This window comes from Ambystoma mexicanum, chromosome 12, assembly GCF_040938575.1.
Source record: "Ambystoma mexicanum isolate Mex_15411 chromosome 12, UKY_AmexF1_1, whole genome shotgun sequence".
NCBI lineage: Eukaryota > Metazoa > Chordata > Amphibia > Caudata > Ambystomatidae > Ambystoma > Ambystoma mexicanum.
Genome location: NC_090936.1, coordinates 890505625 through 890519652, shown reverse-complemented (window position 1 = coordinate 890519652; position 14028 = coordinate 890505625). Strand labels below are relative to the sequence as shown.

The 14028-nt window shown below is 47.4% G+C and overlaps 1 protein-coding gene across 3 annotated transcripts in view; it reads left to right on the top strand.

The window, feature by feature from the left end:
• The window catches only part of OSBPL8 (oxysterol binding protein like 8), a 2810514-nt gene that overhangs the window by 316354 nt on the left and 2480132 nt on the right, over nt 1–14028 (top strand). For all 3 annotated transcript variants that reach the window (XM_069629380.1, XM_069629377.1, XM_069629378.1), the window contains exon 3: nt 10728–10832. Coding sequence is in view for 2 of the 3 variants with exons in the window: in XM_069629377.1 (XP_069485478.1) it covers nt 10791–10832 (42 nt within the window). In the remaining variant the exon portion in view is untranslated. The remainder of the gene's footprint in view (nt 1–10727; nt 10833–14028) is intronic.

The window sequence follows — 14028 nt, the reverse complement described above, 5'->3', positions numbered from 1 at the left end:
TTGCCGGCTCTGTGAGGGGAAGTGAAGAAAAAATGCATCAGACCAATCGGAGGACCCTTGAGATGGGTCCATGGTGGGGCTAGAGGCGGCAGTGGAGGTTGCTGTTGGTATTAACTCAACTGCAAGAATCACTGGGCTTCGCTGACCCGGACCATGGCATTTTAGTGACTCAGTGTGGTATCAGTTGGCAGTTGTGCTGGGAGAAACCTAAAGACTGCCACACCTTCTGTGTTGAGAACAGTACAGAGGAGGACGGATCCCTTTCCCGCGAAAGAGAGATGCGGGAGGCCTGCTGGGGTCATTTGTCTGTAGCCGGGTGTGCACCTTCCCAATGAGGTGCTCCCCGCTGCAGGGTGTGCGTTGTAGGGGCCGGGAAGACTCGACTCTGGTGGTGGCAGTGCGCAGGCAGCAGAAGAGCCTGGATTGTTCCCTGGGAAAACCAGGCGGTGTCCCTCAGCGTGAAGGTGTAGCCCAGCAAGGTACTGTGGGAAGGGAGCAGAGAGACTTTGGCAGGTGATGGGCTAGGGGTCGAGGTGAGAGTTTGGTGGTGTCAAGGAGCTGCTAGTGGAGTATTGGGCGCCCTTGAGTTGACTCAGTCTGGGGATATGATCCCTACAGCAGTAGAGAAGGGTTGACAATTTGGCAGAACGGCAGGAGATGGAGGGGGCCCCCACACCAGGCTTGGGAGGAAGAACCCATACCCTTAACGAAGGATGATGTTGGATGTATATCGATCAGGAAATCAAGGTGTTGGGGCGAGATATACAGACGTCCATCACAGTTCTGCGGGGTAGGGTGGAATTGTTGGAAAATAAGGTTGAGGGGATGGAGAATAACCACCTGAACGCACTTTTCCCTTTCTCCGTTCCTATGCACTTGCGCAATCTGAATGACACCTGGCCTAGTAAGATCGTTGTCTGTCTTCCCGCTGTTCCCCCTCCCTTGCCTTTTCACGCCTCGAAACACTTGTGTATAGGCGCGTTATAAATGCCATATCATATAATATCATATCATAACGCGGATCGGTTTGAAATTAAATATGAGGATTTGGAATCCAGGCAGGATGAAGTGCAGTTAAAACTGGATGACCTGGAGAAAAGGGAGCGCAGGAATAACCTCCAGATTTTTGGACTCGGGGAGAAAAAGGGAGAGTCTCTGAGTGAGATGCAGAGGAAGATGAATGCCCTCATTAACTTGTTGTTCCTGGACAAAGGAGGTGGAGATTAAGAGAGCACACAGGGGGGTATGATGCTTGAGAAGGGCCCGAGATCTGTGGTGGTGAAATTCCTGCGTTATGTGGAACGGCAGCGGGCTGTTCAGTTTGAGAGGTACTCTGTCTAAGTGTATCAAGAGCTGTCCTATCTGACTCTGTCCAGGAAGATGGATTGCCTGCCCCTGACCCCATGGCTGTCGGAGAGAGGGATCAGATATAGGTGGACATATACTTTTGCCTTGGTCTTTTAGGTGGGGGACGCAGATTATAAAGTGACTATGGGGTCAGAGGCCCAGCAGGTACTGCGTCACCTCACAGAGAAGGACAGGGCAGCGGTCTCTCAGGTTCTGGGCTACGAAGGTCTGGGTTCCCAGTCATCGGACAAGGGCCTGGAGCAGTGCTGGAAAGTTTCTAAAGGGAGGAAATTAATGAAGGAGTGGTGGCTTTGAAATGTGGAGTCCTGTTGGACTGAGGGGGTGGGGGGAATAGTGCCATATGTTGAGTCGGCTACAGTTTCTATTTGAGATAGCAATGTGATGAGTGGGGCGTGGAGGGAGTTTCCTCTGGTGGCCCATTGCTAGATGGGCATCTCATGTTTGAGGGGGGAGTGTTGGTTGTGGGGGAGGCAGGGGAATAGTTTGGGGTTATCAACGGTTACTGGCATGGTGGAAGAGGCATGTGGAAGGAAGTGGTAGTTTTGGAGTCGGGCAGAACGAGAGAGATGGATTTGGGGCCATGGTTGAGGTGAAGGCAACCCGGGGGTGGGGCGGGGGGATAGGCGGGATGCAAATTGCTGGTAGGGACGTTAAATGTAAATGGAATGAACATGCCCACTAAGCGTTTGCTTATTGCACGGGAGTTCCAAATGCTGAACCTGGATGTGATGTTAATTCAAGAGATGAGGATGAGAGTGGGGAAGGAGCATCTGGCTCTCTCCAGCCAGATTGGGGAGGTGTTCTGGGCCTCTGGTACAGTGAAGAAGGGAGGAGTGGGGATTCTGCTCCATAAAAGATTCCGGATGAAAGACGCACATATTTGGAGGGGACTTGGAGGGAGGGCACTGTTGGTTTTTGTGGAGGTGTGGGAGGGGGGTGATGTTGATTGCCTCGCTATATTGCCCCGTCAAGTGGGCTTTCTGGGGAGCAATTTGCCTTGTATTTTGCGGGAGGCGAGGGGAGTGTTGCTGATGGGTGATTTCAATATGTGGGCGGATCCCACCATGGATCGACAGTCGTTGGGGGAAGGGGGACAGTTGGACCCACCATCGGGAGGGGGAAGTTGCAGGAATATCTAGATTTGCTGGGGTTTTCTTAATTGTGGAGGCAGCTCCACACAGGCTTTTCCTTCTTTTCACAGCTGCATGGTACCTACACAAGAATTGATCATTTGTGTTCCAAGGGAAATGTTGAGCAGAGTCCTGGTCTGTGACATGGTCCGAGTCAGTTGGTCGGACAATGACTTAGTATATATGGGGTTCGCCGTGGCAGGACTGCAGGTGCAGGACTCTTTGTGGAAGTGTAAGAATTTCTTATGGAGGGATGTAGAGTTCCAGGGGGAGATGTCTGCGGCAATCTGAGTACTTTCAGGTGAATTACCCAGGTGGGGTGGACATCTGTACGGTCTGGGTGGTGGCGAAAGCCACATGGAGGGGGATACTGATTAGGGAGGGTGCCAAGAAGTGGGTGCAGGGTTTCCTGGAACATAAGCTCAGGTCTGAGATAGTGGCGCTGGATGTAGAGGTGCAGCCCAGGGACTAGTGTGGTGAGAGGGTTTGTGAGGGAGAAACGGGAGGAGTTGAGGTCCTTGGTAATGGATAAAGTGATTTACAAACTGCAATTTCTATGTCATAAATATTACGATCGGGATGGATGAGGCGGATGCTTTGTTGGCGGCGAGGCTGAGGGCAGAGAGCGGAGAGGTGGGTGGAGGCGATTGTGGATGATAAAGGGAGGAGTTTCACAGCTCCGGGGGACATAGTCCATCAGTTTGCAGCGTTTTATGCAAACCTTTATGTGGAGGAGCTGGCATGGACAGAGGCGGACTTGGAGGGATACCTGGCAGGGACCCCTCTTCCAAGACTGACCGAGGAGCCGGGGAGAAGGCTGAGGTGATGGACATCTGGTTTATGTCGGAAGTGGTATCGGCAGCCGTTTGGCGGATGCAGGGGGGCAAGGCACCCACAGACTACTGGTTTACAGTGGTGTTTAATAAGCAGTTTGCAGGGGGTGTTGGTGCTGCACATGGTCAAATTGCTTAATTCCATCCTGGAGATGGGGAAGGCACCTCAGTCATTTTGTCAGGCCCTGATGGTGGTGATACCGAAGGAGAGGAAGGACCCCAGGTCATGCAAGTCCTACAGGCCAATACCCCTTCTCAACGGGGATGCTAGGGTTTTTGCGAGGGTGGTGGCAACCTACCTGGAGGGGCTGATGCCCAGGATGGTTCACTCGGCCCTGGTAGGCTTTATAATGGGGAAGCGAGGGGCAGACACGTGAGAAAGAGACTGCTGCTCATGGGTGCAGCACGAGTGAAGGGTGAGAATCCGTCGCTTCTATCGTTAGGTGCTGAGAAGGTGCTTGATAGAGTGGGGCTTTCTGTATGCAATGCTTCGGAAATATGGGTTTGGACAGGCCATTATCAATGGGGTGAGGGCAATGTATGACGAGCCGGTGCAAGAGTGGTGGTGAATGGAAAGCTCTCCAGACGGCTGGCCACGAGGAGGGGGCACAAGGCATGGAAGTCTTCTCTTGCCTCGCTTGTTTGTGTTGTCTCGTGAGCCTTTGGCCAAACAGCTGCAGGGGGCCCACAGGGATAAAGGTGGGGGAGAGGGAATTCAAATTAGGGTTGTACGCAGATGACGCCCTGCTCCACCTGGTTTGCCCTCAGATCTCTGTCCTGGCGGCATTGGCAGTAATAGAGGCATACAGGGTTTGTTCAGGCTTCAAAGTCAATCAACAGAAATCTGTGCTGTTCCCCTTTGAGGATGATGGTAGAAGGCAGGTGGAACCCCATCGGGACCTTGGGGCGGTGTTAGAAGAGGATAGTATATAAGGTACTTGGGGGTTTCGATTCCTAGGAATCTCAAGGACCTGTATGGTGTTTATTTTCCGACGCTGCTAGAGAAATTGTATGGGGAAATGGCAGGATGGGGGCACAAACTATTTAATGGACAGGGAGGTTATGGGTTATTAAGGAGCGATTTCCGAGACTGATTAACAATTACCCCATATTGGGTGTTCTGTGGAGCATTTGGCAGGGGTGGGGGGGTTTACCACATGGCCGGCTCTGCTTTGCCATCTAGGAACCCTGGTTATACGGGACGATATCCTGTGCCTGGACGGTTACACGCCTCGTTTGAGGCAGGGTTGGCCCGAGTTGGGGCAGCTGTGGGTGAAGGGTACATTTAGTTCCCTGCAGGACCTAGAAGCTGCATTGCAGATTTTTCCTCTTTCAGTGTTTTCATTCTTGGAATTAAAGGGGGTACTGACAGTTGACAAGTGGAGGGACGTGTTGCAGTGGGAGCTCACGAGAAATGAGAAGATAATGGACTCCCACAGTGGAACAAAGGGTCTTATTTTGTTGCTGTATGCAGCGTTTAGTGGAGGCGACTGAGGGGAGTCCACTGAAAACCTAAGGGCTAGATGGGAGAAGGATCTGGGGAGGGAGGTAGACTCCAGTTTATGGGATGCAATGTGTATTCGAGCCCACCGGACATCGTTGGCATGCCAGTATAAGGTGCACAGAATTAAGCTGCTACACCGTTGGCAGTACGACCCGGTTCATGTCTAAAATGCTTGAAGGGGTGAGCCTGCTTTGTTGGCAGGGGTGCGGGGAGCGCGCCACATACTGTCATAAGTGGTGGCCCTGTAAGGAAGTCCAGGTATATTGGTCTGAGGTGCTGGGGTGGATCCAAGGGGGGGGGGGGCTGGGTTGGAATCTGGATTCCATTTTGATATTGTTTGGATTGGAAGAGGTGGAGGGGGAGTGGAGGACCCCTCCTCATAGGGTCCATTTCTTGCTGTTGGCGGCCCAGGCTTGTTTGGTTGCTTCCTGGAAAGGGCGCAGTTGCCAACAGTGATGGAGAGGCCCACGGCAGCACTGCATAGAAAGGGTGCGGACATGGAAATGCAGTGGCTGGGGTTCACAGAGAAGTATGGGGCTACACAGTATCATGAGTGGGAATGAGGAGTGACTAGTGGGTGTGTGTGTAAGGGTGGCCTGGTAAGGGGCTGACATGGGTAGTCCTCACCTCGGGCCGATTACCGGTGTTGGAGGGAGATGATGGTCGATTAATATGATGTGCCCGCCACAGAGAATTGTGAAGGGCGTAGGCCCTAAGACTGTGCGTTGGATACATGCCTAGAAAGTGGCCAGTTATGTAATGTTGTGCTGTACAGGAAGGAGGGAATTCTTTGGTAGGGGGTTTCATTGAAACAAGGGGTTTGTGGTTTTATGTTTCACAATGTGCCTTTTAAACATCTTTCTCTATGTGTTGCAACTCAATAGTAGTAGTAAAATCTTTATTTCGTCAATATTACACCATCAAAGAACACACAGACCAACACAAAAATAACACACTCTTAAAACAAATGCAAAAGATCATAAATGACATAACATTAGGACAAATAAAACTGCTTCCTAAAAGCATTATTAAAAAAGGATTATTTCGCTTTAATTTCTGCTAGAGAAGTGCCACATTTCAATAATTCAAGCGCAACAGAAGAGGATCATATGCCTAGGCCCGACCAAATTGGCTTCACCCAGCAAGACCAATCGCTAGCGTAAGCAGGGCAAAAACCAAAAAAGTGCTTTTGGTCCTCAACTGGGGCAAGACAACAGGGACACATAGAAGACCTGCCCCCCCCCGCCCCCCCCCCATTTACAAGTGCAACACGCAAGTGGCAAGATACTCAATCTACGTTTTAAAAATATGCTTTTCACTTTCAAATTCAAGTGCAAATCCAAATACTGCTCAAATCCCCATGACTTTTTGATCGAAAGATAATTAGCCGCCCGCTTGCTCATAAAGCAGGAATCGAACATCCTCACTCATGCCCAATGATTAAACGAGATCTTGTCACAGCCTTTATATCCCAAACCCATTTTCGTGCGATTTGACAATAGGTCTGCTAATCCAATGTTAAAATGCATGGTTCGCATACGTGAAAACCAAGGCAGTGTTCTACTTCCAGCCAAGGAAAGCAACTATTTGGTGCAAGAGCCTGAGAGTTCCAAATCCTCAGCCAGTACAGCACGGGCAATAGCTTGATAAAATATTTAATCTCGATTTGACCTACTTCACAGGCAGCTGGTAAAGATGGAGCATTGGTAGACAGACCTAAAACTTTTGAAAAATGTATTCTCAATCACTTGAATAGACAGATGCTCAGTCAGCCTGGCCCCATAGCTCAGCTCCAAAAGAGATTGCTGGTACTGCTTGGATGGAGTATAATTTAGGGGCATCGAAATTACCCCCCACCCCCAACCCTCAGATGGGAAACCATGCTACTGATAAGGGCACATTGTCGTACGCCCGGCAGTGTGCTCCTCGCCGACTGGGGTGCCCATTTTAATTTGTTAGTAAAAACCAGGCCCAAATAATTAAAAGAATCCACCATCTCCAATAGTTGGTCATTCAAATCAAATGTAGTTCCTAAACGAGCATGACGCCCACGCAGGCCACAGACCATTGTCTTTGTTTTTGACTGATTAATGTAAAGGCCTTTTGCAGCGCATAATTTCCTAAAGGTGTCAAGCTAATGTTGAAGCCTCACCAGTGTTTTATCCTAAAGAACAGCAGTGTTTGCAAAGAGAAGTAAACTCCATTTGTAAGAACCCAAGCCTGGTGGATCCTAAGCCACTTCATGCAAATGAGCTGCTATATCATTTGATTTGATAGGTTATTTATAACGCGCTTAATACCCATAGGTTTCTAAGGGCGGACCCGGGGATGTTCCAAGGCGAGCACGTTGCCCGTGAGCTATCCTCCCGAGACAATAACCGAATAACTGAAATAAGAGGAGCCAGCAAACATCCCTGCCTTATACTAATACCAATGGGCACTCACTGGCTCTGTCATTTCCCCATTGAACCCCCAACGAATACATGCACCGTTTCCAGAGTGCGATGACTTAATGCGCATCTTAACCGCGATAGAATTTCAACCTCTAGGGACTCCCACAGACTGTCTCTGGGAACAGTGTCAAAAGCCATTTGCAGATCAACAAATGCTAAATACAGTGGAAGCGAATTTAAGGATACATGTTTGCACAGCAAAAGATCCGACCTCATAGCTTGATCAAGTTTTGAGACCCCAGTGCGAAAGCCTGCCTGCAAATGCGAGATGATGCCTAAATTATCCACCCAGTCCTCTAATCGATGACATTTGAATACTTTTTTGCCTAAGAGTAAATCGAGGAAATAGGCAAAAAATGTGATGCTAACTTTGCGTCCCCATTAAAACTCAATAAAATTTGGAATAAAAAAAATGTTACAATAGGAGTTTGTGGCAAAAAAAGTAAGAAATTGATATATTGTCCAAATATTAGAGGGCAATTAACTACTGGCAGTGCTAGATATAGTAAAGTAGAAGTCCAGCAGCAGCGTGCCTGCAATCTCATGGGAAATGCCAGTGCTGCACTCTTGAACAGTTTCATGCCTGAAGATGCATTCTAGTAGACCGCCTTTTAAGTACTAGCCGTTTAAAGTAAAGTGCAGGAAAACTGAGGCTCACTGTACATGACCCTTTTAGCATAACCATTAACCTTCGCCCAACCTAAATCGTGGTAGCGGCTTTTGTAAAATGTCTGCCTGCACACACTTAACATACTATTTTCCTACGCATAAGTGCACAATCCATGTTCATCTGTTGTTTAATCTATGAAAGGGGCTGTGGGAACAAACACATTTTAATAGAGAGGAATTAGAAAGCAATATTGTGTTTTTTTGGTTGATATTTGTTTTCCTTCGGCCACCATCATGTAGGTAGTGGCCTTTTCAAACATACTAGTTCTTGGAGTCATAGATCTAAACATATTTTGGTTGGCACTAGCAAATGGGACACAGTTCTTTCCGTGCACGTCTTCTAGACGTCTTCTAGCCGTTTATTGACCTAGCTGCCAAGTTTCCCAGTTTAATGCATGACAGTTTGGGCCAGTCCCGGGGTTTCCCCACTGCATTCTGGGACTTGAAAGCCCATCCTTACAATGGGAAAAAAGACGCTACAAGTTCTAGCATGCAATTGGAAAAAGTCAGGACTGGCTGAAGGTGTCACACATAGAAATGAATGTCTGAGTGGGGCTCGGGCTGGCCTAACCCCACTCTCGGGTCAGTGCCTGCCCAGAGCAGGGGCCGGCTACGAACCTCACCTGGTGCCCGCCAACTACTCTGCTTTTAAAATACAGACGCGCTACTGGTGTGCTGGCAGCACTTACAGGAACGTGTCTGCCTGTCTTCCAGTCCAGGCCACCTGAATTCAGGTCCCCCTCCAGCCACTCATGGATTGGCTGCGGCAGGTCTGGAACACTTCCTGGTAGTGCTGTGAGGCAGTGGCGAATTTGAAAAGGTACGCGAGACGCTTTGTTGCCCACTAGCTCCTTTTCTTGCCCTTCCCATTACCCTTTATCCCCCAGTCTCGTTTAACCCCCTTTGTTGCTCCAACCCCTTTAGCTGCCTCAGACCCGTTTTTCCCATTTCTTAGACCCCCAGTCCTGTTTAGCACCTTTTGTTTCCCCTTAAACCTTTTTGCTGCCCCAGACCAGTTTTCCCCTTTTGTTGCCCCCAGCCCCCGTTAGCCTTTTTGTTGTTCCCAGCCCCCTTTAGCCCTTTTTCTTGCCTCAGTTCCGTTTAGCCCCATTAAACCTTTTTCTTGCTCCTAGCCCTTTTGATGCCCCAGTATTTAGCCCCTGTTGCCCTCTAGTCCCCTGTCTTGGCCCTAGCCCCCTTTAGCCCCTCTTGTTAACACCTTAAACCCATTTTGTTGCTCCATTCCTGTTTAGTCCATATTCGTGCCACCCGTCCCCTTTGTTTGCCCTCAACCACTTCACCCATTTCTGTTGCCCCTTTAGCACTTTCTGTTGCCCCAAACCCCTTTAGTCCATTTTCTTGCCCCCAAACCCCTGACAGTCTCTCCCCCATTCGTACTGCCATTTCATTGGCCCTAAGAGCCAGGCAAGCAAATCTCCCATCCGCATAACCCCCCACACCTCTCCCCCCGCCTTCGCTAGGCCCTTCCTGTGAATTCACTGGTTGTCCAGGTCTATGGAAATAGAAAATTTGACAGCTATGTAATTCATGTCCCCCTCTCACCAGGGTCCAATGGGGCCATATTGGTTTTCGTGCCTAAATTGCATCCACTGGTGCATCTTTTCGGTGCCTCTGTTTGAAGAGGAAGACTTGTGCTTCCTTTGGTGGTCGACGTTCTTGTGACATGCACCTGATGGAATGTGCTGTGTCTTATTTTCCCAGGTGAGGTGCAGCTTGTGGCATGCAACGTTTCTAGTAGACGGGTCTTGAATGTTTTGGCAGATTTTCTGTTAGCATTAAAGAAGGGGAATTCCCGCCTACTCGTGATGTTTTTAAAACATTTTTTAGGAGATTGCATTTGAACAAAATTTGTTGAAACTGAAGGAATAGTTTAGGAACATCCCCCTAATGTCCGGAGAAGGGGTTGGGGGCCAGAAAGAGACCAAAGCTGAAAACGTATATGATTCATCTTAGTCTCACCTAAGTGTATTGTACTTTTCTTAACCCAAGCAGAGTGGCGTCCGGTATTTCATCTCTTGACCGTTAATGTCCAGCCTTTGTACACCTTTTGGCTAAATTGTTTTTTTCGTTCTTATTTATTATGTAATTAATCATGCTGAATGGCCGAAAGGCTGCGAGGGCAAATTTGGTTGGTTTCCGGCTGTCGTGATGTGGACCCAAATCGAGGGCGGAGGCTTGGGCGCTGCTGTTTGCCCCGTCATAGATATACAGCGTAATAGTGTTTATGAAAGTAGAATCTATTAGGTGGTTTTTCTGTTCATAGCTAAATCAGCATACCATACGACCGCCTGGTTTAAATCGTGTGATATTTTGCAAATTGTCACGTGCCTGTAGTTTTAAACCGAATCCAAAAACTGAAGCGTTCGCTGTGCTCTGATCTCCTCGTAATATTACATGTTAGAAAAGTGGGCATTTATAGTGCATATTTTGGCTAGCTGCGAAAAGCTACATTAATCTACAGTGACACACATAGCATTGCTTCCCAAATAAATCTGTCTGATGTGTGATGGACGAATTTGAGCGCAGCAGATGTTTTATCAGCCGGCAGCAGGAGCCGCATTTCCTCGGAGCACTTTCGAATGAGTACAGAGGCAGAGAAGTCCCTGCTGCTTCCTGTGACGAGGCAGTCTGCCTTCTTCTGACAGGCGGCCTGGCTGCCTGCTCTTGGCACACAACAGTGTGTGCGGGCTCGCTACGCAGCGCTCTTTTTGGGGATTTCTTTGACACCTGTTTTTGTGCTCTTGTTCAGGAGGTGCGTTGCCCAAGAGTGGCGGGACTCTGAGGGGAGAACAGCAGCCGCGAGAGCGGGGAGATGGAGACGGCTGTCGTGGAAGAGGAGACGGACAGAACTTCGGTGAGTGACGGTGCTTTTAAAATTATTGTGCACGTGTTAAAAATAAATCGTAATATCGAGGATGGCTTCGTTGTTGGTTTAATCATTGCTTTGCCTACACACTTTAGACGCAAAGGTCCTGGGATAATGCATTTTCTCTTCGTATATCCGGCACTACGTAAAACGCGACACAAAATCTATTTTCTGGATGCCATTGCATTGAATGCAGAACCGGTTCTAAAAATCATTCTGACATACAACCGTGAATGATGAAACGTTCTATTTTTGTAACTGTCAATCTCACTGTAATCCGGTTGGAGCCGACGCTTTCAGGGGGACACAAGCGCTGTGCACAGAATCGTAAACAAAGACATTAGTCACCAATGTAACTACTGTCAATACTCCACATAGGTGCCTTTCTGGATTATGGGTTTTACCATCATGTGCGTTCCATCTTTCTCTGACATTACAAGAATGTGTTGACCCTGCCTGACTGAGTGGTCTGCTTTTCACTCCCAATGTATAAAGTTGGCTAAAGTTGATTTTACTGCCAAACCCTAAAAACATAAAATCAGCAATAAATTGTTGCCAAAGAGTTCAGGGGTATTGTGTAGTGAATTCAAAACTAAAGAAGAGAGTTTGTCTTTGTGTGTGTTCTTCATACCTTAAGTAAGCAAACGATTCTACAAAAGGTAAAGAATGCAAAGGAAATAAGAGGAGCACCCTCCACAAGTAAACAAACAGAAGGTAACCAAAAAGAAGGCAAAGCAAATGACAGAAAACAAGCACTTTACATCTGCATATGTTCATGACATGAGAAAGTTTCCTGTGTGGCTAGCCAAAAATGCGTAGGAATCATTAGTAGTATGTCTAATCCAAAATTATTTTTTACTTGTGTCTGGTGCTCCCAATGCACTGGCGTTAAACTAAAAGAAATGTGCATAGACTGTTGCTATTGGGGAGTTGGGAAGAGGGTACACATTTCATTTAGTTTACTTGCACTTTTTTGCACTGGTTGATCTCGTCGGAGTGGGAACAGTTCTGGATTGTCCCGCATTGCTGAAAATTACTTTTAATTTTCGTTTGGCAAAGTTTTCATCCAGTCTGTCTCCCTTCCTCAGTGACTGGTTCAATGCGAAGAATACAGTGAAGGTTGCATGATAACGTTTGGACCTTTAAAAGTCAAATCCGGTATATCTGTTGACGAGATTTGGGTTACTTCAAAAACCAATGTAAAAGAGCATCTTATGTTAATATCCGTAATAATGCTGCTCTTTTGAAATAGCAGTGAGGTCGCAATCTTGTGACTTTTTAACGCCTTATATAGATTGTCCATCAGATTGGTACTCATTTTATGAACCTCTCAATACTACCCTTTACCTTAAAATGGATTGATCCTCTAAACTGTATTACCGTCTTAGTTTCTGGTATTGCAAAGCAAAATATTACAACAGATGAACTAATCTTCAAATAAAAAGGAAGGCAATGTATCCGTTTACAGGTTTGAACTGCGTATGATTTCCTTTATAAGGGTGAACACATACATAGTAAGGGCAGACAACATCAATGGCTTTCATAGGGCCTGAAATATAAACCGCTGGCTTCAATCGGTAAGTAAGAGTTGCTGGCCGGCAACTTTTATTTCAAAAGATCTTGTGAACCAGTTTTCCTTTCAATCTGTCAGTGCGCCAATTGTATAAAGAAGTGTATTGTTTTCTACATTCTTTACTAAAGACCAACATTAGACAAATCTCCACCCTTTTAAAAAAAATGTAATTGCCCAAAAACGGCCATGTCGTGCCCCTGTTTGGGCTTCACATTATCTCTGTTACAGCAGTGTGAGACCTGTCTAGCATTTCACCACTAGGTGTCTTCTTGTCATTCATCAGGCGAACGAGGCCCTGCACCTGCTGAAGCTGGACATTGCGGCCCAGCACTTTCAACATCCACTGTTTCAGTGTGACACCTTGAGCGCAGGTCCCTTTAACGTATGCCCTGTTGGCCGCTGCGAGCAAGGGCCCAGGGACCTACGTGCATGGATATTGACGCTTGCTTATATTGTCAACCAAAGCCCAGTAAAATTTAGTGCTTTGGAGGAAATTTTATTTTAAGTAAACACTAGCCGCTCAGTATATGGAGCACCTTAACCCAAAGTAGGCCCACCACTTAAGAAGTGAGTGCACGTTTGTCCATAAAGCAAGTTTAGTGTACGAACGACCGGAAGGGACAAGGTGACACTGTAGAGCCGAACTAACAAGAGTCTCTCTGAGCCACACAAGTTGACACTTTGTTTTTACTGTTACAAAATGTATACAATCACATAGTTTATTTTTTTTCTTTTTTCAAGTAATCCCCTACACATGATTGGTCAAACCTATCCAAAAGAAATCCAGTCTTCTCTAATTCCCACGTTCTCATTGGTCACGTTTATCGAACTACCATCAACAGCTCATTTTCGTAACCCACCCCTTTCCTGGGATCTTCCGTGGTAGGTGGTGGGATGCACATTCAGACCACCGCCTCTCCTAGACGATTAGATTGCGACAAATATATTTATGTATGGAAATTAGTCTGGAATGGTGCAGTGGGGAATGGAGAGTATTATGGATGTAGACAATTGGTGGAAGTGGGAAATCACATTGGGTGGAATCAATCAGTGATGTAATCAAACTATGTAGGATATAGTATGTCCATATGCACAATAGTTAGAACACAAACTAATAGCGCGTTTACGAGTAGGCCTGAATCGTTGCAGGCGTGTTGTCGCAAGAAACACAGAACGAGGCATTATCCCTCGCTTCAGCATTGCATCCCGATTCCCAGGCGTGGCAAAGAACATGCATAGGCCCCCCACATCAGTTTGCCCATTGAACCAATTAGGTAGGCACGTGTGCAGCCGAAGAAGTGAAGGGCTGCTGCCTAGTATCAAGGTTGTATTTCTGGGAGCAAAGACCAAGGTCTTGGGATGCCAAAACATGAACCAAGATATAAGACATTAGTCCCCCGCCCCCCCACCCCCCGAAGAATGATGGTCACTCTATTTGAATTACCAGATGTGCAGGGAAATGGGCTTTAAATCCTTTGTGAACTGGATAGATTAGTGGGACACTAGGTTCACTCCTGTGAAAGGGATCTGATAAAGGGGAGAGTAGAGAATGAATGTATCTACTTTTTGTGCCAAGTTGCACTTATAATTATGCCCATACAGTGGGGAGGG